The sequence below is a fragment of the Azolla caroliniana genome, unplaced genomic scaffold (assembly GCF_043228905.1).
Source record: "Azolla caroliniana isolate FFs.n. ecotype wild unplaced genomic scaffold, voAzoCaro1.0.p SCAF_3, whole genome shotgun sequence".
Lineage (NCBI taxonomy): Eukaryota > Viridiplantae > Streptophyta > Polypodiopsida > Salviniales > Salviniaceae > Azolla > Azolla caroliniana.
In genome coordinates, this window is record NW_028230438.1 from 20,275,299 (window position 1) to 20,297,933 (window position 22,635).

Below are 22,635 nucleotides of genomic sequence, written 5' to 3' on the forward strand. Positions count from 1 at the left end.
CATTATATTTCAGTTGAGAAACCCCAAGAAGATCCCGATAAGGCATGCATGAAAGTTTTCGGTAATTTATAAATCAGACTACCTTTTAAGGCATTGTCTAACAAATAGGCAAGCGTAGGTTAAAGTATACTAGATAGGTTGGGAGAGCACCTAGGTGCATCTCAAAAGTACAAGGAAAGGACATATTGGAGCCATGACAAGAGTACAAAGAAAGGAAATGTAGTTGGATGGTGGTAGTGCAATGATGTTAGAGACCAAAGAGTTGAGACATATAAGAATACATTTATTAACAAGGAAGTGACATATTAGTCTTATGATTTGAATTGATCTACTAGTGAACTATGGGATATACAAGTCATGGCTTTGCATGCCACCAATACAACCTCCTATGGAACTTTACAATCCATGGGTATAACTTTTGAGTTGTATGATATACAAAGCATAATTTGCATGGTAGCTTTAGAACCTCATTGCATACTAGTTATACAACCTCATAATAGACTTGGCAATTTGCATAGTCTATAACGTTACAATCTCATGTGCTACTTGGTGCCCATGGCACCTTGCAACTGTCTCTTACTTTAAGCTCATAACTAAACTTATAATTCAATATAACCTTCCATAACTCTCAATAGTGGTCCACATGCTTCCACTACCCTCCATTAACTTTCCATAAACTTCGATAAGCAAGTTGAAGCAAGTTACAAAATCTTAAGCACGAGTAAGATCCTTTGATGGTTCATAGATGTTGTAAGGTACTAGGGTTTTCCTTGGATCCCAACTCGATATGGTGATGATTGATGTCATTTAAAAAGGGTGAATTTATCATAGCATTGTGGAACGAGTATATGGAATACATCATGAATGTGGTCTACTATTTCTACAAAAGGGCATAAACTTCGAGAACTATTATGAAGAGTTCTTGAGATCTTTGGAGTACAAGGACAAGGTTCTCTTTTGTAGTATTTGCTTGGGATGTTGGGGTTTGGATACTAAAGTTTGCAAGTATGTGACCTTCTAGGTTGATGATTAATTGGCAGTGTTGTATACAAAATCAGCAAGGACTAGGTTATGAGTCCAATCATCCTCTTGGTAGTCGAATAGAGATGCAAGTGTTGCTCCAAATTTTGGTTTAACTTGTAGATATTTGTAGACAACTTGATTTTTTACCATGATGACTTCGAGGAATTTCCAAAAATGTGAGATAAATTGGACTCCTTGTCAAAGATATTGTGAGCTTGACCATGGAGCCCAATACAAGTCAAGCAATGGATGGTTCTTTCTCATTTTTGTTACACGAGATTAAATGAATCACCTTGGTAAGATGTTCCACAACAATAACATTGACATCTCTTCCCTAAGTATCTAGTAAAGTGAAAGCCAAGTTTCTCTTGAGCGAACAATAATCCGTCCACCATATCTTCGCACATGGGCACCATCACATGTATCATAAATTCATCAAATGTAGCCCTTAACAAATCTCCACATGTGAGGTCACTAGTGGTTCCTAATGCCTAGTTCTATGATTTTTTCAATGGTGAAGTGCCGAACATCGGAGATATCAAGATACTCCTAACAAACTGTAAGGCCAGGGATACCTGGTATGGTTGTCAAGTCGCCCTGAGTTAGGAGGCCCCAGTTTTTTTATTCCAACTCGTTCCAGCCATTCCAGAAGTCAGGGCCATTAAGCAATTCACAGAGAGATCTAAATCCTTATCAACAAAGTTGTAATATTGGAGATTGAAACATATTAGCTCATCAATACAAAAACCTCAATTGGAAAATTGAATATTTCAACTCAACTCTACCATTTTAACCTGAGTGAAATGTTGAAGGCACATTTAAGACTCGTGATGGTGTACAACAATTGAACTCTTGTAGAGGGTTTTGGGCATCTTTCAAAAGCATTTAAGAACTTGAGATAAAGAAGAAGAGGAAGCGGAGACTGGTCTTTACTTTGAATTTCGACCCTATTCATAAGCACTACAAAACAATTGTTTCTAGAACCTCGCCTAACATTGTTATGAGACTAAGAAATGCATACAATCAATAAATATATGTTACCAAACCTTCTGGAAGCATTCCAATCAGCCAAGCCATAGTTATATAGTATGTACACATTCAGTGAACTCATCAATACCATGTTGCTGTAGATCTGTCTCTGCCATAGGATTCTAGCTTGGTTTCTTAACACTCAGTTAGCGATTCCATTTACCAATTTGATCTCCTTAAATGAATACAAATTCTGCAGATCAGCTAGAAGTTATCAATAAGAAGAATGGCTCCTTGTTGACACCAACAGTAAGACAAGCGCAAGCAAGATCAGATCAGGTCGATTTCTTCGATGATGAAGCAAAATCTCAGCACATTCATCCTGTCAATATGGTGGCACATAAAGATGAGATGAGTAGAAACGACTTGCACAGTGAAAGAGGAAGAGGGTTTTTATCAAGGTTGAAGAGGAGTTTCACGTTAGGTTCAACTACATCTATGAGGAGATCATTATCTCATGTAACTAAAACTAATAACAGTACCACAACTTCTACTCCTGTAGAGGAAAGGTTAGAAAGAAACTTTCTTGCACAGTTAAAACGTAGCTTTACAGTGACTGGGGCCAGTGGAGGCTTGAGGAGGCACAGGAGATCATCGCTACTGGCGAACACTTCCATTACTAACAGCAATGGTAGAAGCCATGGCAGCGACCACTCTAATACAATGAGGCCGACAGAAGTTTTGCGAAGTGCTAGCCAACGTGTTCAGAAGAGCACAGTAGCATTAATAAAGCCTCTGAAGAAGGTTCGAGACTCATATGTGAGTTGCATGATAGCAGTAGACAGCGACCCTCGCTTTGGAAGTGTCTCGAGTCTCCAGGGTCTCTCTTCCTCCTCTCAAGATTTATTTAATCGACCTCCCATGTACCCACACTCCAAAGAAATTCATCGCAATGATCTCAGTAGGTTATGCGATTTGCCCACATTTCATTCAGACCAACAGATCCGCGAGGCTTTGTATAAAAGTAAACATTTTAATGAAGCGGTACCTGAGTAATTCAAAAGATGAAAAATCATATTCTTTTTCTAATTTCCTCTTGGATTCTTTCTTGTTGCAAATCTCTACTTATGTACAACATACCTGTACCAAGAGTATTCGTAGTATGATTGTGTTTCTTGCACCAATTTCTCAATAACTAAGATATAGAGTTTAGATAACATAACACTTTGGGCATTTGAAAAACACTTAACACTTGCTTACATCCGCAGTTAAGCACAAAAATACATCATGAGCTATATATATACCATTAACGTAAGTATTACTATAAATCATAGCAATAGAGTTCAAACAAAGTTCTCCAGCTACAAAGCATGACGAGCCTTTCAGCATATAATCAATAGATTATAGATGTTTACATCGACAAATACCATTTCATTCCCAAAGGCTAGGCTAAGACTCCTGCTTTAAGGAATTGCGACGAGCCTTTCAGCATATAATCAATAGATTATAGATGTTTACATCGACAAATACCATTTCATTCCCAAAGGTTAGTCTAAGACTCCTGCTTTAAGGAATTGTGGTTAGCTTAAGAACAGTTTGAGCAAAACTTGAACACAATTGTAAGTTGCAAAACTGCGGCCAAACTACTTGACCCACAGAAGAAGAAGAAGAATCTTCTTGTTTGTAATGATGATATGCTGCATATAATTCTTCAACAATCTTTCTTGCAGACTCTCTAGCCTCTGGAAGTTTTTCATTGATATGAGACCCAGCCATCTGAAGAAGAGGCTCAAACCCATATTCTCTCAATCTTTCATGTCCCTGTCGATAATTGACCATAAACGTTTGATATGAGGAAAACAAAACGTTGATTGGTTTGACATATTAGAACAGAAATTAACATAGGTACTGAAATCTTACTTTAATCTATTAAGACCATCATGTATGGCATGATTAGGAAAGACGAATTTTAATTTAAGTGAACATGCATATACAAAGGCTGATATAGCTAAATAGACAGAAATGAGATTGAAATGTATTCTGAACTTACACCATAGATAAGCGATTGAGATTTATTCTGAACACTTACTAGTTTTGATACACAACGATATAGACAGGACGCAGCCTCGCCATGAACCATAGGGTTAATATGTGAAACGTACGGCCTTAACACATTCCATCATAACCTGCAAAGTCTTCTCGGCTTCTTCACATACAAACTTCTTGTCCTGAGAAGCCTTTAACAAAAGTTGCAGAAGCTGAAGTCAAAAGAAAAGTGAGAATAATTTTTGTCAGTTTACACTTGCACAAATCAAATCCTCGACCAGTTCACAATGAAACGGTTCAAAAACAGTGGAAGTCATGCAAGTAAACTGTCTAATCAGGTTAAACTTAACAAATAATTTTCTCAACCATTTCTCAACAAAACTACAACAAGATCGTTACCATTTGCTCTTGCAACAAGGTGATCATCGAATCTGGGTACGCATTCAATAGATCTGCACACGCCATTACAGCTGTTTTGCACAAATCGCTTCGTCAGCAAGTTCAGCAATATACACCACGTAAGAGAGAAAGACTGATTATTGCATTCTTGATTTCTTTCTTGGGAGAAAGAAAACATTTTTCTTTGATCGAACACTTTACTTCTTCTAAAATGAAAACTGCAACACAAAATCGAAAGTAAAACCAGAGTCTAATATGTCTTCGTTTTCTTGAAGAAGGCAGAATACAAAGTAGTAACGATAATGCAAGGAACCATAGAGAGATATAAATTATTCTTCTTTACGATGAAGATTAATATAACAGTAACCAGCACAGATAGAAAGGTATGATATAAGAGAAACAATACATAACAGGGTCTGGCATAAGCATAAGCATTCTTGAATTCTCAAATAAAATGGCATCACAAGAATCAGCATAAAGACACACAGGCACTGAACAAGAGAATCCGGATGATATATACACAATTGCCGCATGCTAGTTATGGCTTCACGAACGATCAACCAGGTTTTTGAATCCAAACGTTCTGGCAGAATCTAAAAAATTAAAGAGAATAAAATTCTAGCTAATGTCAGATGTTTTTATGGTTCCTTGATATCATCGTTCTGATGTCTTCGTTTTGTCAGAGGATCTTTTTGAAGATAAAAAGAATGAACGAAGAAAACACAAAGAAGAAAGAGCTTTATACTGAGAGCGCTATCACTGTCGGACAAATTTTGAAGATCTCCTGATAGAGCATATTTTACTTCTGCACAATAAGAATCTTCTTCAGGACAAGGAATATGAAGGAGCGCCTGAGCTTTTAACATTAGTCATGCTAGGGCTTATTTGGCTATGGCTATGGCTTATTTGGCTATGGCTATGTGGTTGGGCGGGAAGTCCTAGCGTGCAAAGAAAGGAAGAGAGAAATTTAAACATCCTTCATTTTCATTTCTTCTTAATTCCAAATGAAATCTTGTTTTGTGTTTGTTTGTTTTTATACCCCCCGGCGATCTTCCCGTAAGTTCTGGTTAGTTCCGGACACACTCTCCACCGGCATGACATAATTTGGTTGTGCTCTTACCAACCAATGCACGGCTCGAGAAACAAGAGTAGCGATTTGAACAAATGTGGCATGCTATGAAGCGCAAGCGATGCCCAATGAAAACCTATGGTCCTACACCAAAGACACAAAGAAATAAATTTGATTTTCATATACTTATCAAATGCATGACTTGTTTAGTGACCCCCCTTGATCTAGAAAAGACTTACATACCCATGTTTAGAAGTACTAATAATGGGAAGGCCATGAGCCTATGGATTTACCTTACCATTTATTATGGTCATTGCTCATTTGAGCAAGTCATCTCATCTTTCAAACTTTGATAAATGTAAGTATCTTATTAAAGAGCATCGCTTACTTTGCATAGCCATGAATTTATTGTTACAACATCACTTTAAGAGGTCAATTAGCAGTATGTGATTATCATGATCTACGAGTTAGAACTCCAGTACATAAACATGCCATTGATAAATGAAATGCAAGTCATGAGCATCAACGTCTTACCCCACAAAACACGCAATGTGGATCACCGCCCATTTTCGGCCCTACCAAGACCAACTTAGTGGTTTACAACTCATCCATGGACAACCACACTCAATGGTTCCGATGCCCTTGCTCTCAACTTCATTTGGTGACTAGAAGACAATCATGGATGTTGTACACAAGTTATATGACTTGTTTTTTAAAGGAGCCTATATTTTCTCATGCATTTTTCAATAAATCAGTGAATTGTACACATTTTTTATGTATCCCTGTAGCATACAATACATAGTCTTTGTACTAGATATGATATTAGAGCATGCATTCATTGGTGGCCAAGAATAGAGCCTTTCCTATAAATCCCCTCTCTCTCTCTAATCAAATGGTAATAATGTTATACCATGACGGATGTACATGAATCAAATCTATTGGCATAAACATTAAGCTGAGACCTTCTTCTAGACTGTTTGCAAGAGCTAGATCCATTCAAGAGGTCATCATAATCATCATGGTTAGTGATCGAGTATTTATAATGGACTCACTGAGACTTCACCTTAGACCATAGGTTGCTCCTAGACAAGCAAGTTGTCACATATTAACCCCACGGACTTGCCATGCTCATCTAGGGTGTTTCACATTGTTCATGCGAGGATTTCTAATGTTCTTATGTGATCTCACGCCATAGATTTCTCCTAAACAAGGAAGTTGATACCCTCGCCATTCTCATCTAAGGTGTTTCACATTGTTCATGCGATGATTTCAAGGTTTCTTATGCGATCACACGCCATAGATTTCTCCTAAACAAGTTGACACCGTGTTGGCCCCATGGACTAGCCATGGCTCTCTCATTGTTTTTCACGTTCATTATCCACATGACAATTTCAAGTGTTCAGGTGTAAGAAAATAAATAAATAATGGCATCAAAGAGTACGAATAACACGTGTTGGTGAAAGGGTGATGAACCATCTATAATAGATCTTCGAAGATCTTGAATTCCATGCTATTGTAAGAAAGGGCCATGGTCTTCGAAGATCTTGAATTCCATCATTATTCTACTTTGCAATAGTCACATTGAAGGAAAAGGTTATGTTCAACGCCAATAGTCTACTATGAGGTTTAAATTTTCTACATAAAATATATGAGACATTACTTAAAGATCCATACAAAAGTTTATGGCTTGATGAGATCATGGTAGATGCTCCCAAAACCTAAAAAGTGCAAAAGAAATCAAACAACGTACTTACAGAAATATGTATGGGAATGTGTACGACTTCTCACGCCATAGATTTCTCCCAAACAAGGAAGTTGACACCCTATTGTTGGCCCCATGGACTAGCCATGGACCTCTCATTGTTTTTCACATCCATTATCTATGGGACAAATTCAAGTGTTCAAATGTAAGAAAATAAATAAACAATGACATTAGAGAGTACGAATAACACATGTTGGTGATAGGATGATGAACCAACCATCTATAATCACTTACTAGTGTGCGTAGAAAGGGCAATGTTATTCGAAGATATTGAATTCCATCATTTTTCTAAGTTTCAATAGTCATTGTGAAGGAAAAGGTTATTTTAAAGGTCAATAGTCTTCTATGAGGTCTCACATCTCTACATCAAATAGAGGAGACATTATTTAAAGATCCATACAAAATTTCTTGGTTTGATGAGGTCGTGGCAGATACTCCCAATTTCCAAAACCTAAAAAGTGCAGAAGAAATAAAAGAACGTATTTGCGGAAATAGGAAGTAATATTGAGCTTTGTTCGTGCATAGGCTTATTGAAAGCAAGAGAGAGTTAAACTGTAGAGCATTCCACAAGGGTAAGACCTCCTCGGAAGATACAAGGTTTTGTGAGACTAATCTTGAGCCATCATTCCAACACGATTACATTCATTTAGTGTGTATTTTGAAAGGCTTGTCAGAGTGTTTTTTCTCAAGGAAGGATAAACTCTCTCAAAACAAAAGCTCTTCAAAAACCATAAAGCTCAACAAAAGGTGAATGTTGTAAGAACATGTGGTAAAACATAGAGACTAACACTTACATAGAAAGGCAAGGAAAGAAAAATCAATCACGACCTAAGAGGCTCTATGAACAATCCAGGAGAAGCTCTTACACGAGTCATAGTAGATGTTAACAAATTCGATTCATTTACACACACATGTCATTGTATAACATTATTAATGATGTGTTCGAATTTGATCCATCATTTCTTCGTGATGGATTAGATCCATTTAGATAGTTCATTGTTGTAGGAACGGCTCCGTTTGTGTCAAGGATACCCATGAAGTGTACGGCTCTAGTAATATCGCAAGCCAGAGAGAAGGATATATAAAAAACAATTGCATAACATGACTCACTCAACTGATGTATTGAAATATGCACAATAAATGGCAGGTCCCTTTTTAGATTTAGTTGAGTCACACTACTTGTGGAGTGTTAACATCAAGAGTGTGTTGATGCTAGTCTAGTCTAGTCTAGTCGCCGAACAAAGACGAGAGGGACGGCATCGGAGGCGTGGAGGGTTGTGGTTGTTCGTGGACAAGCTGCCAACCACTGAGTTGGTCTTGGCAGGGCCGAACATGGGTAGTGAGCCACGTGGTGTGTTGGGGTGAGAGGGTGGAAGACTTGACACATCTAAGGCGTACGGGATAGTGTGTGCATGGCTCCATGGAGTGGCCAAGGGAGCACCCTAAATGTTGGTCCGAGGAGGACGCGTCTTGCTTATGTACGTGTAGGATATAAGGGTGGGCACCCGCGAGGCCTTGCGCGATGTAGCCGAACGTGGAAAAGGCGCTCGTGGCCAACGTGTCGCTGAAGCTGAGGAGCCACATCTCGGCTAATGCCATGTGGACCTCGTCCACGGAGTTGGCCTGGCGTGTCATCTCGGACGGCGTGTGGACGCGCACCGAGCGGCCGTCGGACGTGGCGTGCTGGGTGTACCTCCACCCGAGCTCCCTCGCGTACGCGCCTTGAAGGGCGGCCACGAGGACGGCCACATCAACGGGGCGAGCAAGGCCATCACTTACTAGATCGTTGGTATTAGAGGTAGTTGCTTGCGATAGGGTAGTGAGGTTGGGCAATATGTTGTTGGTCACGAGGCACTTCTCTAGTTTCTGGTAGGCCGAGGGGTCGTAGGCGGCCAGGTCTTTGTAGCCGTGGAGTCGCACCTGGACGCCTACCCGGACACGGGCATCGGCCAGGTAAGCAACGTAATGGCGCTTCACGATGGCCCATATGGGGTTGGACGGGAGAAGCAACCTCCTGCCCAGGATGGTAAAGACAGAGGAGGAGGAGGAGGAGGAGGAGGAGGAGTTTACCACAATAGGAATGTCCCTCTGCTTCTCACCATCACCATCACCATCACCATCACCAGATTCGCCACCCATGGGGAACATGGAATTGAGCTTCTGGAAGAACATGGGCATCATGAACAGCTCTGTCACGTAGTACTGATTGCTACTCCATCCCACCCACTTGGCTCCCCTCGCCATCGCTGCCTGCGTCTCCTCGCAGAAGAACCTCTCGTCCCCTCCTCTCCTCACATGATTCAAGTTCAGCTTCACAGCCCATGGAGGTGGTGGTGCTGGTGGTGGTGGCAGTGCTGGCCATGAAGATGATTGTGAAGAAGAAGAAGAAGAAGAAGAAGAAGAAGGATTGGTGGCATCCCATAGGTGGATGTCCGTATCTGCCAAGCTGGGGCTCCTCTCCATCTCTGCATAAGGGAAGGACTCTGGTAGGATCCAGCTGGATCCTTCGAATGGCTCGCAGAGGAGATCGCGCAGATCCTTCGTCGCCTTGATGAGGAGCACTCGGTCGGTGAGGAGCGCGTACGTGAATGCGGTGACGAGGGACAGTAATCGGTTACCGAGGCCCGCGTGGTTCTCTAGATAGATCAGGTATTGGCATGATCCACCTCCATGGGCATGGGCATGGGCATGAGGATGTGTTGCCATCTCCTCCGATTGGTAGGAGAAGAAGAGGGAGCTGAGGTTCTTGCCCACAGTGCATGCCTTGTGCAGGTCCTGGTACCTGTCCCAAGCCGCCAGGAATTCAGGCGTGAGCGTGGTTTCCCTGCGATGGGCAGGGAAGAAATGGGCATGCTCCGACCTACTCACACAGCCTGGGTCTGCGCCATTAACCATGGGAGCCTGACCATTCTGTTGGGGGCTGTTACTACTACCACTACTACGGAGAATGCTGTCACGGATGGAATGAGGGTTTGTTATGTTATAAGGGTGGCAGGTCAAAGGCTGCTGCAGGAAGGTAATGGATAAGAAAAGTGAGATGGCTATGGCAAACATGGCGAACAAGAGGAGGAAGAAGACAGAGCAGGCAGCGGCCATTAAAGGAGGAGGTTGGATCAAGAAGAATCTCTAGGGCTCACTCAGGCTATATCTGCCTGTGAATTGCTTCATACAAATAAATGATTGCTGCCAGGCTTTTCTAATTATAATGTGTGTATCTGACTGAAGAAGAATTTTGATTGAGCAGCAGAAAAACTGAGCGAGATCTTACCACTTGTTCCCCCCTAATGGGAATTTTGGAGAGCATGAAAAACCACAAAGGTGCCCAAATGAAGAGTACCATTATTTATTCATGTTATGTATTTATATTTATGAAATCCCAAATGGACCATGAACCCATCATCCATGTCTCTTCTTTCTTTGTGTTTTGCGCCACGTTCCTGTTCTCCCCCACGTTCTTTGTTTTTTTTTTGTTTTTTTTTTGTTTTTTTCGTGTGTGTGTGTGTGTGTGTGTGTGTGTGTGTGTGTGTGTGTGTGTGTGTGTGTGTGTACTTTGTCCCAAAGTAGTGTGTGTCTCGGCCAAAAAGGGGTGTCCAAATCTAATTTCTAAGCACACACAACCCACTGAAATGAAATCGTTTTCTTTTTCCCTTTAAAGCTCCGTCCTCCATTCTAATTATATACATATAATGGGATTGAAAATTCAAACACCTACATTGTATTTAGACTTACACCAATCTCGCAAAATCAAAATTATCGACAATCTCAAAGATCCAAAATTTCTTCACTCTCGCTATGGAATCACTAAACCATCAAGTTTACAACAAACTCGGCTTCAACGAGGAAAACATTTTTACCATACAACCCGGTAGCAAAAGGAAATCGGCATCTCAAGTGGGGCGGGCACAACCAAACTTGTTTTTTTTGTTTGTAAGCTTCAAGCTTCTCTCTCGACAAGCATTTAGTCATCATGTCAATGCCATTATCATTGGCATGAACCTTCTCCATGTGCGCTAGCTTTTCTTCAAGTACATCTTGAATCTAATGGTATCTCACATCAATGTGTTTAGACTTACAATAAAAGGAAGAGTTCTTGCATAAATGTATGCTACTCTTGACTATCACAATGCAAATTATACCTTTCCTGCATCAAGCCCAACTCATGTAGCAATTTCTTCAACCATAACATCTCTTGACAAGCTTCAATGGCATCAATGTATTCAGCCTCTGTTGCGGATAATGCCACATATTTTTTAAGCCTCGATTGCCAAGAGATAGTTCCCCATGCAAAGATCATTAAATACCATGATGTGGATTTTTTAGAGTCAATGTCACCAGACATGTCTACATCAGTATATCCATCTAACATAGTTTGGTTATCACCAAATTCCAGACAAACTCTCGAAGTGCCTCTCAAATATCGTAGAATCCATTTATTGCTTCGCAATAATTTTTTCAAGGATTCAAGAGAAAACAACTTATTACACCAACTGCATTTGCAATGTTAGGCCTCGTGCATAACATACATCAAACTGCTAACTACAAAGGCATATAATATTTATTTCATATGCCTCTTGGTTTTTTGCTTAGTCGGTCCCAAGTCCTTCATAGCAAAAAACTTGCTAAGCTCTCTCTTCAATTTCACAATCCTCTTGCTATCTTGACCAACAATCAACATATCATCTACATATAAGAGTAGAATGATTAGATCACCATTGGAGAACTTCTTAAAGAACACACAGTGATCTAAGTTAGTCCGTGATCTAAGTTAGTCCTGTTAAACCCATGGTTGAGCATGAACAAGTCAATTTTCTTGTACCAAAGTCTACGACCTTGTTTTAGAGCATACAAGCTCTTCTTTAATCTACACATAAGGTTTTCTTTTCCTTTGACTTCAAATCCCTCATGTTGTTATATGTAAATTTCTTTCTCCAAATTACCATAAAGGAAGGCGGTATTTACATCAAGTTGTTCACGTTCTAAATTGAGACTAGCTGCAATCCTAAGTACAACTCTAACGAAGGACATCTTCACCACTGGTGAAAAAATATCCTAGAAATCAACACCCTTTTTCTGACAAAACCCCGTTACAACCAATCTTGCCTTGAAATTTTGGTTGTGAGCAATGTTCCTCAATTTTTAGCTTGTGAACCCATTTGCTTTTCATTGCTCTCTTGCTCTTAGGCAGGTTTACCAAGTTATAAGTGTGATTATCTTGCAAGAACATTTTCTCATCGGCCATGGCCTCAAACCATTTCTCTTTCAGATCATGTGTCATAGCTTCTCTAAAGCTTTGTGGCTCTCCCTCATCTGTGAGCAACACATATTCATGTGGACTATATACACTATAAGTTTATCTTTGTCTCAAAGACCTTCTAGCCTCTTCCTCTTGCAGTGGAACTTATGGAATGCCATCAATCTAATCTGGTCACATGGAATATGATGATGATGATGAGCAAAATCATCATCATCAAATACATCATCAGTTGCATCAGCATACTCCTCCACCTTGAATATCTAGGGTGGGAGTTGAATGTGTGGTGATTGAAAAATTAGAAGGGAAATATGGTATTTCACTCAATTTGGATATTGTAAAGTCTAATCCTCAAGGAATACTACATCTCTACTTCTAATAGCCTTTTTATTCGTTGGGTCATTTAATCTATAACCAAATCCTTCATGACCATATCCCATGAATATACAAGGTCTGCACTTGTTATCAAGATTGGATCTTTCATCTTTTGGGATGTGAACATAAGCCCCATAGCCAAACACTCTCAAGTGCTTGTATGAAAAATCTTTTCCTCTCAAAACCCTCTAGAGAACATCATCATCCAAAGGGGTTGACGAAAGACAAGTTTATAAGAACAACTAAAATCCTCATTGCTTCACCCCAAAAACGTTTTGGCAATTTAGAGTGAGATGACATACATCTAATCTCCTCATAGATTGTTCTATTCATTCTTTCACCCACACCATTGTGCTAAGGTGTTTTTGGAACACTTTTCTCAAGCCTAATACCATGATCATGACAATATTGGTTAAATTCACTATGATGTTCACCATTGTTATATGCACAAATACATTTCTGCTTCCTTCTAGTTTCTCTTTCAACACTTGCATGAAAGCTCTTAAAGGTCTCAAATACTTTATCTTTAGATTCCAATGCAAAGCACCATAGTCTCCTCAAGAAATCATCAATTACGTGTCGAAGTATAGTGCACCACCAAGAGTTTTATCTTTCATGTAACATAAATAAGTATCCACAAGTTCCAATGGATGAGATTTTCTTTTGGGGATTAAATGCTAAAAAGCAACTCTGTGTTGTTTACCAACCAAACAATCAACACAAGTTTCCAAATGCATACTTGCTATCTCAAACAAAATATTATTCCTTACAAGAACCTCGAGTCCTTTTTTCATCCCATGTGCCCAAGTTTCTGTGCCATAATTCAAATCAGACATTCTTGTTAGCTAGATCTACCTCTCTGCTAGACACCATAACATGCATAAGGTATAGGGAATTTTGTTTTTGACATTTTACAATGATTAGAGAGCCTTTGGTGAGCTTCCATCTTCCTTCACCAAAGTAAATTCAATAACCCTCATCATCAAGCTTACCTGTAGAAATTATATTCAGCCAAATATTTAGAACATGTCTAACATCCTTCAATACAAGTTTACTACTTGTGTCTATCACCAAAATGACATTCCTTACGCCAACAACATTTGTCACACCCTAGTTGGTCATTTTAACTCTACCAAAGTTACCACCAACATATGATGTAAACATCTCAAGGTACAGGGTAATATGAGACAGTGCTCCCGAGTGAATGATCAAATCAGTTTGTTGGCATGCTAAACTGACACAAGCAACATCACAAACAATGATAATTTCACCATCACATGTAGTTTTTGTTTGGATGTTGTTATTACATCAATCAATATACTTGTTGCCTCATCAAAAATAAGTTTGGGAGCTCCACTAAGCATTGCAAATATACAAGTTTGAAAAAGCAAAATGTGTTGAAGAAGAGGTGGGTTGGAAGGAGTCGTGCAAAAATTCAAATCGGGTAGAGTTTGCGACATCTCCTAAGGTGTGTCCTCTCTCTCAAATGTGGTGTCATTAACCTTATCATGACTCCATTACACAAAGTTTTCACAATATATACCTTAATCACTACCCATGTCCATGAATTCATCCATGCGACTAACTTTAATTTCAAAAGATTTATCAATGTTCATGGACTAACTTAAGTTCCTATTCAACAATATTCTCCGTCAATAGTATTGGCTAGCCCTTAAAATCTTTTCATTATTGATTTATTTGCATTACTTTTTATTAAAGGTGAGAAACCTCGAGATGAGGTGAAAGCCCTTCAACTCAATAAGCAATAGTATTGGGTCTTGGCGAGCCCTTAAAATCTTTTCATTATTGATTTATTAAGCAAACACACGGACAAAGGTTCATTGTTCAAACACACTAACTACGCAAAAATGCTCTTGAATAAGATAAAAACACAGCATTTAAGGTACGTACATTTATCAAGAGCAAAGAGATACGTACCAAACAAGCATATATGGTGAACAAGGTCGGACATGTGCGCGCACGCACGTGAAATGTGTGTGTGTGTGTGTGTGTAGGTGTGAATGGGTATAGTTTGTGGAATCTATGAGATTTGCAACCTACGTTTTGTGAGCATGTGGACGGACGGACGGACGGACGGAGAAGCAAGTGGGAAAAGGTGTGAACCTTACTTAGGCTCGGGTCCGGGGCAAAAGAGAGATATATTATTAGGTTCGGCAAAAAGATAAGAGGCTCGCCGTCGATCTCTCCAACCTGCACACGATGTGCAGCATCTCTGCATGATATGGGCGCCTGCACCACGATATGGGCGCCTGCTCCACACGATGGCCACCCATTACCTTCGATCTTCGTGTGAGAGACCGATCTCGGGCTTTCTGCTTCTGTCGTGCAGCAAATGTGAGACACGATCGCATCCTTTGATTATCAATATGATGCAAAATCTCTCTTGTCTCTTTAGCGATGGCGGTGAGCAGCAGCAGCAGCAGCAGCACATACTTAAGACATATGAAAGACCATGGGCAATTTGTAATGGAAGGATATCTATGAATAGCTAACTAACCTCTTAAAAGTTATGTCTAGCAATAAATTCATTATCATGTTTGAGTTATCCATGTGCTCTTGAAATAAGACACAACAACCATACCATGTGATCGGAAAAAGGTCGCCAACAACTCCATCTTACAAGCACACCCAACGATTTCGCAACGAAATGAAATCGTTTTCATTTTTCCTTTAATTTCCATTGATTGTAAAATAGGGGAATGCAAATTCAAAAACTCCTTATTGCGTTTAGGGCATACCACCAATATGTCAAATTGAATCACAATGTCAATATCCAAAATCACGATGGAATCCCTAAACCATCAAGTTTACAACAAACTTGGTACCAAGGGAAAAGATGGTATCACCATACACATGGAAGCAATAAGAAATCGCCATCTGTAGATGTTCGGAGCACGTCTCCTTTAGATTATATTAGAATCAAACCACCCTCAATATCACACTTCGTTGTCCTACTACTTTGGCGTAGCATTAAGAAGAAGGTAGGAAGATTTACATGTATTTGTGAGTAGTGCGTACGATTGATGGAGAAAAGGACTCTTCCACGTATGACATAAATAGGGCTTTGATGCCGATCGAGATCAACATTGTCTCAAGCTTCATCCTTCACTTTCTGCCTCGTTCTCTATCTCTCATGCTTTGTGTGTGTGTGTGTGTGTGTGTGTTATTTGATCTATGTTTTTCTCGACCTTTGTTTTTCACTTTTTGTTTTTTTTAAGGTTTTGGTATTCTTTTTTTTTCATTTTTTCCTATGCTACTACTTGGTAGTGGCATATAAAGAATAACTAAAGGAGTAGTGTTGAAACCACACAAATAGCCCCTTAAGTGGAAAAACTGTCACATCATGCCTTGAAGTGCATACATTTACATCACGACATAATTATCGACAATGTCAAAGATCCAAAATTTCTTCACTCTCACTATGGAATCACTAAACCATCAAGTTTACAACAAATTGGGCTTCAACGAGGAAAACATTTTTACCATACAACCCGGTAGCAAAAGGAAATCGACATCTCAAGTGGGGGCAGGCACAACCAAACTTGTTTTTTCTGTTTGTAAGCTTCAAGCTTCTCTCTCGACAAGCATTTAGTCATCGTGTCAAAGCCATTATCATTGGCATGAACCTTCTCCATGTGCGTTAGCTTTTCTTCAAGCACATCTTGAATCTAATGGTATCTCACATCAATGTGTTTAGACTTACAATAAAAGGAAGAGTTCTTGCATATATGTATGCTACTCTTGACTATCACAATGCAGATTATACCTTTCTTGCATCAAGCCCAACTCATGTAGCAATTTCTTCAACCATAACATCTCTTGACAAGCTTCAATGGCATCAATGTATTCAGCCTCTGTTGTGGATAATGCCACACATTTGTTAAGCCTCGATTGCCAAGAGATAGTTCCCCATGCAAAGATCATTAAATATCATGATGTGGATTTTTTAGAGTCACTGTCACCAGACATGTCTACATCAGTATACCCATCTAACATATAGTTTGGTTATCACAAAATTCTAGACAAACTCTCAAAGTGCCTCTCAAATATCGTAGAATCCATTTTATTGCTTCCCAATAATTTTTTCAAGGTTTTGAGAGAAAACAACTTACTACACCAACTACACATGGAAGCAATAAGAAATCGCCATCTGTAGATGTTCAGCGCACGTCTCCTTTAGATTATATTAGAATCAAACCACCCTCAATATCACACTTTGTTGTCCTACTACTTTGGCATAGCATCAAGAAGAAGGTAGGAAGATTTACATGTATTTGTGAGTAGTGCGTACGATTCATGGAGAAGAGGACTTTTCCACGTATGACATAAATAGGGCTTTGATGCCGATCGAGATCAACATTGTCTCAAGCTTCATCCTTCACTTTTTGCCTCTCTTTCTATCTCTTATGCTTTGTGTGTGTGTGTGTGTGTGTTATTTGATCTATGTTTTTCTCGACATTTGTTTTTCACTTTTTGTTTTTTTTAAGATTTCGGTAATGATTTTTTTTTCATTTTTTCCTATCCTACTCCTTGGTAGTGGCATATAAAGAATAACTAAAAAAGTAGTGTTGAAACCACACAAATAGCCCCTTAAGTGGAAAAACTGCCACACCATGTCTTGAAGTGCATACATTTATTGAGAGCAAAAGATGATATGACTTGCACAAAGAGCAATGAGATAATAAATGATTAACCAATAGACTCATCAGCTTCTTATTATCACTTCTAAACATGAGTTTCTACGTCTTTTCTAACTTTAGGGCACACTCATGCTCTAAATTAGAAGTCCAATTTGGCCTCCCTATGAAAGCTTACCACGATGATAAGGCTTTGACATGTGTCATAAGGTCATGGGCTCAAATACTTTTAGGACAATGTTCTTTTGTTATCATGACATTTTCTCTTTTAGTGTGCCCTAGTTCAAACTAAGGTTACAGGGAAACTCATTTTAAGAGGTGAATGTTCAAGACGAACAAAGGAGGCGAAGGTTTCCAAGGTGATGGTTACAAGGAGGTGAAGGCTCCCAAGACAAATGAAGAGAGGCAAAGGCTCACCCATTAGCAACCGCTTCGCCTTCTTTACTCTCCCACACACACCTCACAATGATGTACAGGTAATTAACATGTGATTAGCGTCAATCACACGAGACTAGCACTAAAGCACTTGATTAACACTACAACACAAGAATGGCCCGAAATGTACATCTAGATAGAGAAAATTGTTCTTTTTTTTACAACGAAAAAGGGTACACCAAATATTTGCCACTAAAGTGATAGCTTTCAAAGGATTTAAAACCTACAGGAGAACTACGACAGGGTTTGAGCTTCCAATGAAGGCTAGGTAAGTGAACTGCCAAGACCAAGAGTACGACCAACAACAACAATGCCTCGATGTCGGAGTAGTGTTCTTAGGGTCACTTCATCCTCCTTTCAAAGATCAATGTGTGAACTAGGCGAACCGTTTCTCGGAGTTGTCAATGCACGCTCAACTCGATGGTGATGAAGAGGATAGTTCTTCAATAGAAAATAAAAGAATCCAGAAGACCACTTTAATCATGCTAGAAACTATGGCAGAATCCAAAATAAGGAACTAACAGCAATGGTAGAAACCATGGCTGCGACCACTTTAATACAGTGAGACAGGAGTTCTGTGAAGTGCTAGCCAACGTGTTCAGAAGAGCACAGTAGCATTAATGAAGCCTCTGAAGGAGGTTCGAGACTCATATGTGAGTTGCATGATAGCAGTAGACCGCGACCCTCGCTTTGGAAGTGTCTCCAGCCTCCAGGGTCTCTCTTCCTCCTCTCGAGATTTATTTAATCCACCTCCCATGTACCCACACTCAAAGAAATTCATCGCAATAATCTCAATAGGTTATATGATTTGCCCACATTTCATTCAGACCAACAGATCCTCGAGGCTTTGTATAAAAGCAAATATCTTAATGAAGCGGTACCTGAGTAATTCAAAAGATGGAAAATCATATTCTTTTTCTAATTTTCTCTTGGATTCTTTCTTGTTGCAAAGCTCTACTTATGTACAACATACCTGTACCAAGAGTATTCATAGTATGATTGTGTTTCTTGCACCAATTTCTCAATTACTAGGATATAGAGTTTAGATAAGATCACATTAACATAAAACTCTGTGAATTTGAATAACACTTAACACTTGCTTACATCCACAGTTAAGCATAAAAATACATCACGAACTATATATATACCATTAACATATGTATTACTATAAATCATAGCAATAAAGTTCAAACAAAGTTCTCCATCTACAAACCATGACAAGAGCCATTCAGCATATAATCAATGACTATAGATATTTACATCTACAAATACCATTTTGTCCCTAAAGGTTAGGCTAAAACTCCTGCGTTAAGGAATTGTGGTTAGCTTAAGAACAGTTTGAGCATCAGTTGAACACAATTGTGAGTAGCAAAACTGCGGCCAATCTACTTGATCCAGAGAAGAAGAAGAATCTTCTGCATTGTAATGATGATATGCTGCACGTAATTCTTCAACAAGCTTTCTTGCAGACTCTCTAGCCTCTGGAAGTTTATCATTGATCTGAGACCCAGCCATCTGAAGAAGAGGCTCAAACCCATACTCTCTCAATCCTTCATGTCCCTAGCAATAGTTGACCATCAACATATTAGAACAGAAATGTTGTTAGCTTAATATAGGTACTGAAATGTTACTTTAATCTATTAAGACCATCATGTCAATGGCTTGGTAAGGGAAGACGAAATCTAATTTGTTTTAACATGCATATACAAAGGCTGAAATATCTATAGCTAAATAGACAGAAATGAGATTGAAATGTATTCTGAACTTACACCATAGATAAAAGAATTATCTGAACACTTACGAGTTTTGATACACAACGATATACACAGGAGGCAGCCTTGGCACGAACCCTAGGGTTAATATGTGAAACATACGGCTTTAGCTGCATCAGAAGAGGAGATGAAGGAACACATTCTGTCATAACATGCAAAGTCCTTTCAGCTTCTTCACATACAAACTTCTTGTCCTGAGAAGCCTTTAACAAAAGTTGCAGAAGCTGCAGTCAAGAGAAAAGTAAGAACATTTTTTGTCAGTTTACACTTGCAAAATCATATCCTCGACCAGTTTACAATAAAACTGTTCAAAAACTGTAAACTGCAGGTAGATTGATACCATTTGCTCTTGCAACAAGGTAATCATCGTCTCTGGGTACGCCTTCAATAGATCTGCACACGCCATTACAGCTGTTTTGCACAAAGCACTTCGTGGATTCTTTATGGCCTTGATGAGAAGCGAAACAGCTTTTTCCCTGTTCCAAGTTCAACGATATACACCACGTTAGAGAAAAGGACTGATTATTGTATTCCTGATTTCCTTCTTGGCACTTGTGTTGATCGAACACTTCGTGACTAGCATCTAAGACCAAACATAGGGTCTTTATTATAAAATGAAAATGTCAAAACAAATCAAAACAAAAACCAGAGTCTTGAAGAAGTCAGAATACGAAGTAGCAACGATAAATCAAGGAACCCTGGAGAACGATAAATCATTCTTCCTTATGATGGAAATTAATATACCGGCAACCAGAATAGATAGCAAAGTCGGATATAAGGGAAACCATATAAACCAGGGTCTGACATAAGCATTAGCATTCTTGAATTACCAACGAAAATGTCACCACAAGAATATTCATAAAGACATACAGGCATGGAGCAAGAGATTCCGGATGATATATACACAATTGTCGCATGGTAGTTATGGCCTCACGAACGATCAACCAGTTTTTTGAATCCAAACGCTCTGTCAGAATCTAAAAAAACAAAGAGAAGGAATTTCTAGCTAATTTCAGATGTTTTTATGATTCCTTGATATCAGATTTCTGAACACCTTCGTTTTTTCAGAGGGTCTTTTTTAAGATAGAAGAGAATGGACGAAGAGAACAGATAAAAGAAAGAGCTTTACACTGAGAGCACCATCACTGTCGGCCAAATCTTGAAGATCTTTTGATAGAACGTAATTTACTTCTGCACTATAAGAATCTTCTTCAGGAGAAGGAATAGAAAGTAGTACCGGAGCGTTAATATGAGTCATGTTAGGGCCAATTTGAGCATTGCAAGAAGTCTTGCAATTGGTATTAGGATTAGATTTTTCAGCTAAAGTATGACGAAGAAGGTTGGTAGAAGTCAGTGGAAGTTCAACGTTCTCATCATTAATCGCAGGAGATGATCCAGCAACGTTCGGGGTACTGATGCGGCTATTCTTCTTCGCAGTGTTGTTGCGCTGAAGGAGGGCCGCAGTGTCCAGGCTACGGAGAACCATGGTCAGAGACAGAGGCAGAATGGAGAAGATGAAGACGAAGACGAAGATGAAGACGAAGATGAAGATGAAGACGAAGATGAAGATGAAGACGAAGATGAAGACGCAGATGAAGACGAAGACGAAGATGAAGACGAAGATGAAGCCGAAGATGACGATGAAGATGAAGACGAAGATGAACAGTAATATGACGACGCCGACGATGATGAAGCGGCTATGGTGGAGAAGAAGAAGAAGAAGAAGATATGGCTATGGCTATGGCTATGTGGATGGGCGGGAAGTCCTAGCCTTCAAAGAAAGGAAGAGAGACATTTAAACAACCTTCATTTTCATTTCTTCTTAATTCCAAATGAAATCTTCTTGAGTGTATGGTTTGTGTATACATACATATGTCCGGGAGGGGCCCCGGCGATCTTCCGGTAATTTCCGGAAACGCCCTCGCCATTCTTCCGGTAATATCCGGAAACGCATCATGGGTTGAGGCATACCCTAGCAATTTGAAACTTTGAATCAAAGAAATGTGGCATGCAATGAACCGCAAGCCATGCCTTTACATGTGTACATAATGTGATCGGAGTTCATGTTCCGTCGCGTCCCAACAAAAAGCCTGCAATGATCCGCCACAAAGCTCACAAGGGAATACCCCATCCATGTTTGTCGATTTTATTTTCATATATCTAAACCCGCATTACCTGTTGATCAAATCTAAACTTTCGTGGGGGAACCTTAACTTGGGCTTCAAATTTAAGCCATGAATGGATGACCCAGAGTTTATCTAGAAAACACTTACATACCCATGAATTTAAAAAAACTAATAATAAGAAGGTGATGAGCCTATCAATCTGCTCATTTGTGCAAGTCGTTTCATCTTTTAAACTTTGATAAATGTGTGTGCTTCAAACCATGTTTGTCTCTTGTTGAAGAACATTGTGTGCTTGGCATGACCATGAATTTATTGTTACGACATCACTTGAAGAGGTCATCGAGCAATTTCTAATTGGCATGATTGAGAAGTTAGAACCTAGTCCACGAATATGTCATTGATAAATAAAATGCAATGCATGAGCATCAACACATTACGTCGCATAACACACCATGTGGATCACTTAGCACTACCCATGTTCAGGACTTCCAAGACCAACTTAGAGGTTGGCAACTCATCCACAAACAGCCACCCTCAATGGCTCCAATGCCCTCACACTTGGGTTTATATAGTGACGAGAAGACAATCTTGGATGTTGTGCATAAGATGTGTGATTCATTTTTTAAGGTATCTATCTTTTCTCGTGCATTTTCCAATAAATCGGGGATTTGTACACATGTTTTATGTATCCCTCTACCTGACAATACATAGACTTATACTCTGATGTTAGAGCTAGATCCTAATGTAAGC

General features: G+C 39.4%; 3 protein-coding genes and 1 pseudogene across 4 annotated transcripts; 1 reads left to right on the forward strand and 3 right to left on the reverse strand.

Moving 5' to 3' along the window:
* The first annotated feature begins 2,054 nt into the window (after positions 1 to 2,054).
* LOC147866455 (uncharacterized) lies at positions 2,055 to 3,172 on the forward strand. Its single transcript, XM_087316899.1, has one exon. It carries the CDS (start codon positions 2,233 to 2,235, stop codon positions 3,046 to 3,048), a length of 816 nt encoding a protein of 271 aa, XP_087173025.1. The 5' UTR covers positions 2,055 to 2,232; the 3' UTR covers positions 3,049 to 3,172.
* Positions 3,173 to 3,269: 97 nt separating this feature from the next.
* On the reverse strand, positions 3,270 to 5,533 carry LOC147866456 (uncharacterized; annotated as a pseudogene). Its single transcript, XR_015529480.1, has 5 exons — positions 5,477 to 5,533; positions 4,966 to 5,030; positions 4,438 to 4,525; positions 4,082 to 4,250; positions 3,270 to 3,813 (listed from the first exon to the last, which is right to left on the reverse strand). The product of XR_015529480.1 is annotated as an uncharacterized LOC147866456 (transcript).
* A 2,520-nt stretch (positions 5,534 to 8,053) lies between these two features.
* LOC147866457 (galactoside 2-alpha-L-fucosyltransferase-like) lies at positions 8,054 to 10,530 on the reverse strand. The gene has a single exon (XM_087317516.1). It carries the CDS (start codon positions 10,362 to 10,364, stop codon positions 8,496 to 8,498), a length of 1,869 nt encoding a protein of 622 aa, XP_087173642.1. The 5' UTR covers positions 10,365 to 10,530; the 3' UTR covers positions 8,054 to 8,495.
* An 8,586-nt stretch (positions 10,531 to 19,116) lies between these two features.
* On the reverse strand, positions 19,117 to 21,439 carry LOC147866458 (uncharacterized). The gene is made up of 5 exons (XM_087316900.1): positions 20,889 to 21,439; positions 20,630 to 20,736; positions 20,100 to 20,235; positions 19,789 to 19,983; positions 19,117 to 19,547 (listed from the first exon to the last, which is right to left on the reverse strand). Exons 1-5 carry the CDS (start codon positions 21,243 to 21,245, stop codon positions 19,296 to 19,298), a joined length of 1,047 nt encoding a protein of 348 aa, XP_087173026.1. The 5' UTR covers positions 21,246 to 21,439; the 3' UTR covers positions 19,117 to 19,295.
* Positions 21,440 to 22,635: the final 1,196 nt, after the last annotated feature.

Bases quoted from the DNA above. Each gene is read 5' to 3' on its own strand.
- LOC147866455 (XM_087316899.1), top strand. From the start codon at position 2,233: ATGAATACAAATTCTGCAGATCAGCTAGAAGTTATCAATAAGAAGAAT.
- LOC147866457 (XM_087317516.1), bottom strand. From the start codon at position 10,364: ATGGCCGCTGCCTGCTCTGTCTTCTTCCTCCTCTTGTTCGCCATGTTT.
- LOC147866458 (XM_087316900.1), bottom strand. From the start codon at position 21,245: ATGGTTCTCCGTAGCCTGGACACTGCGGCCCTCCTTCAGCGCAACAAC. The intron at 20,737-20,888 runs GTAAAGCTCTTT...TTGTTTTTTTAG, and splicing joins ACAGTGATGGTGCTCTCAGT to ATTCTGACAGAGCGTTTGGA. The intron at 19,548-19,788 runs GTAAGTGTTCAG...AACTATTGCTAG, and splicing joins ATCGTTGTGTATCAAAACTC to GGACATGAAGGATTGAGAGA.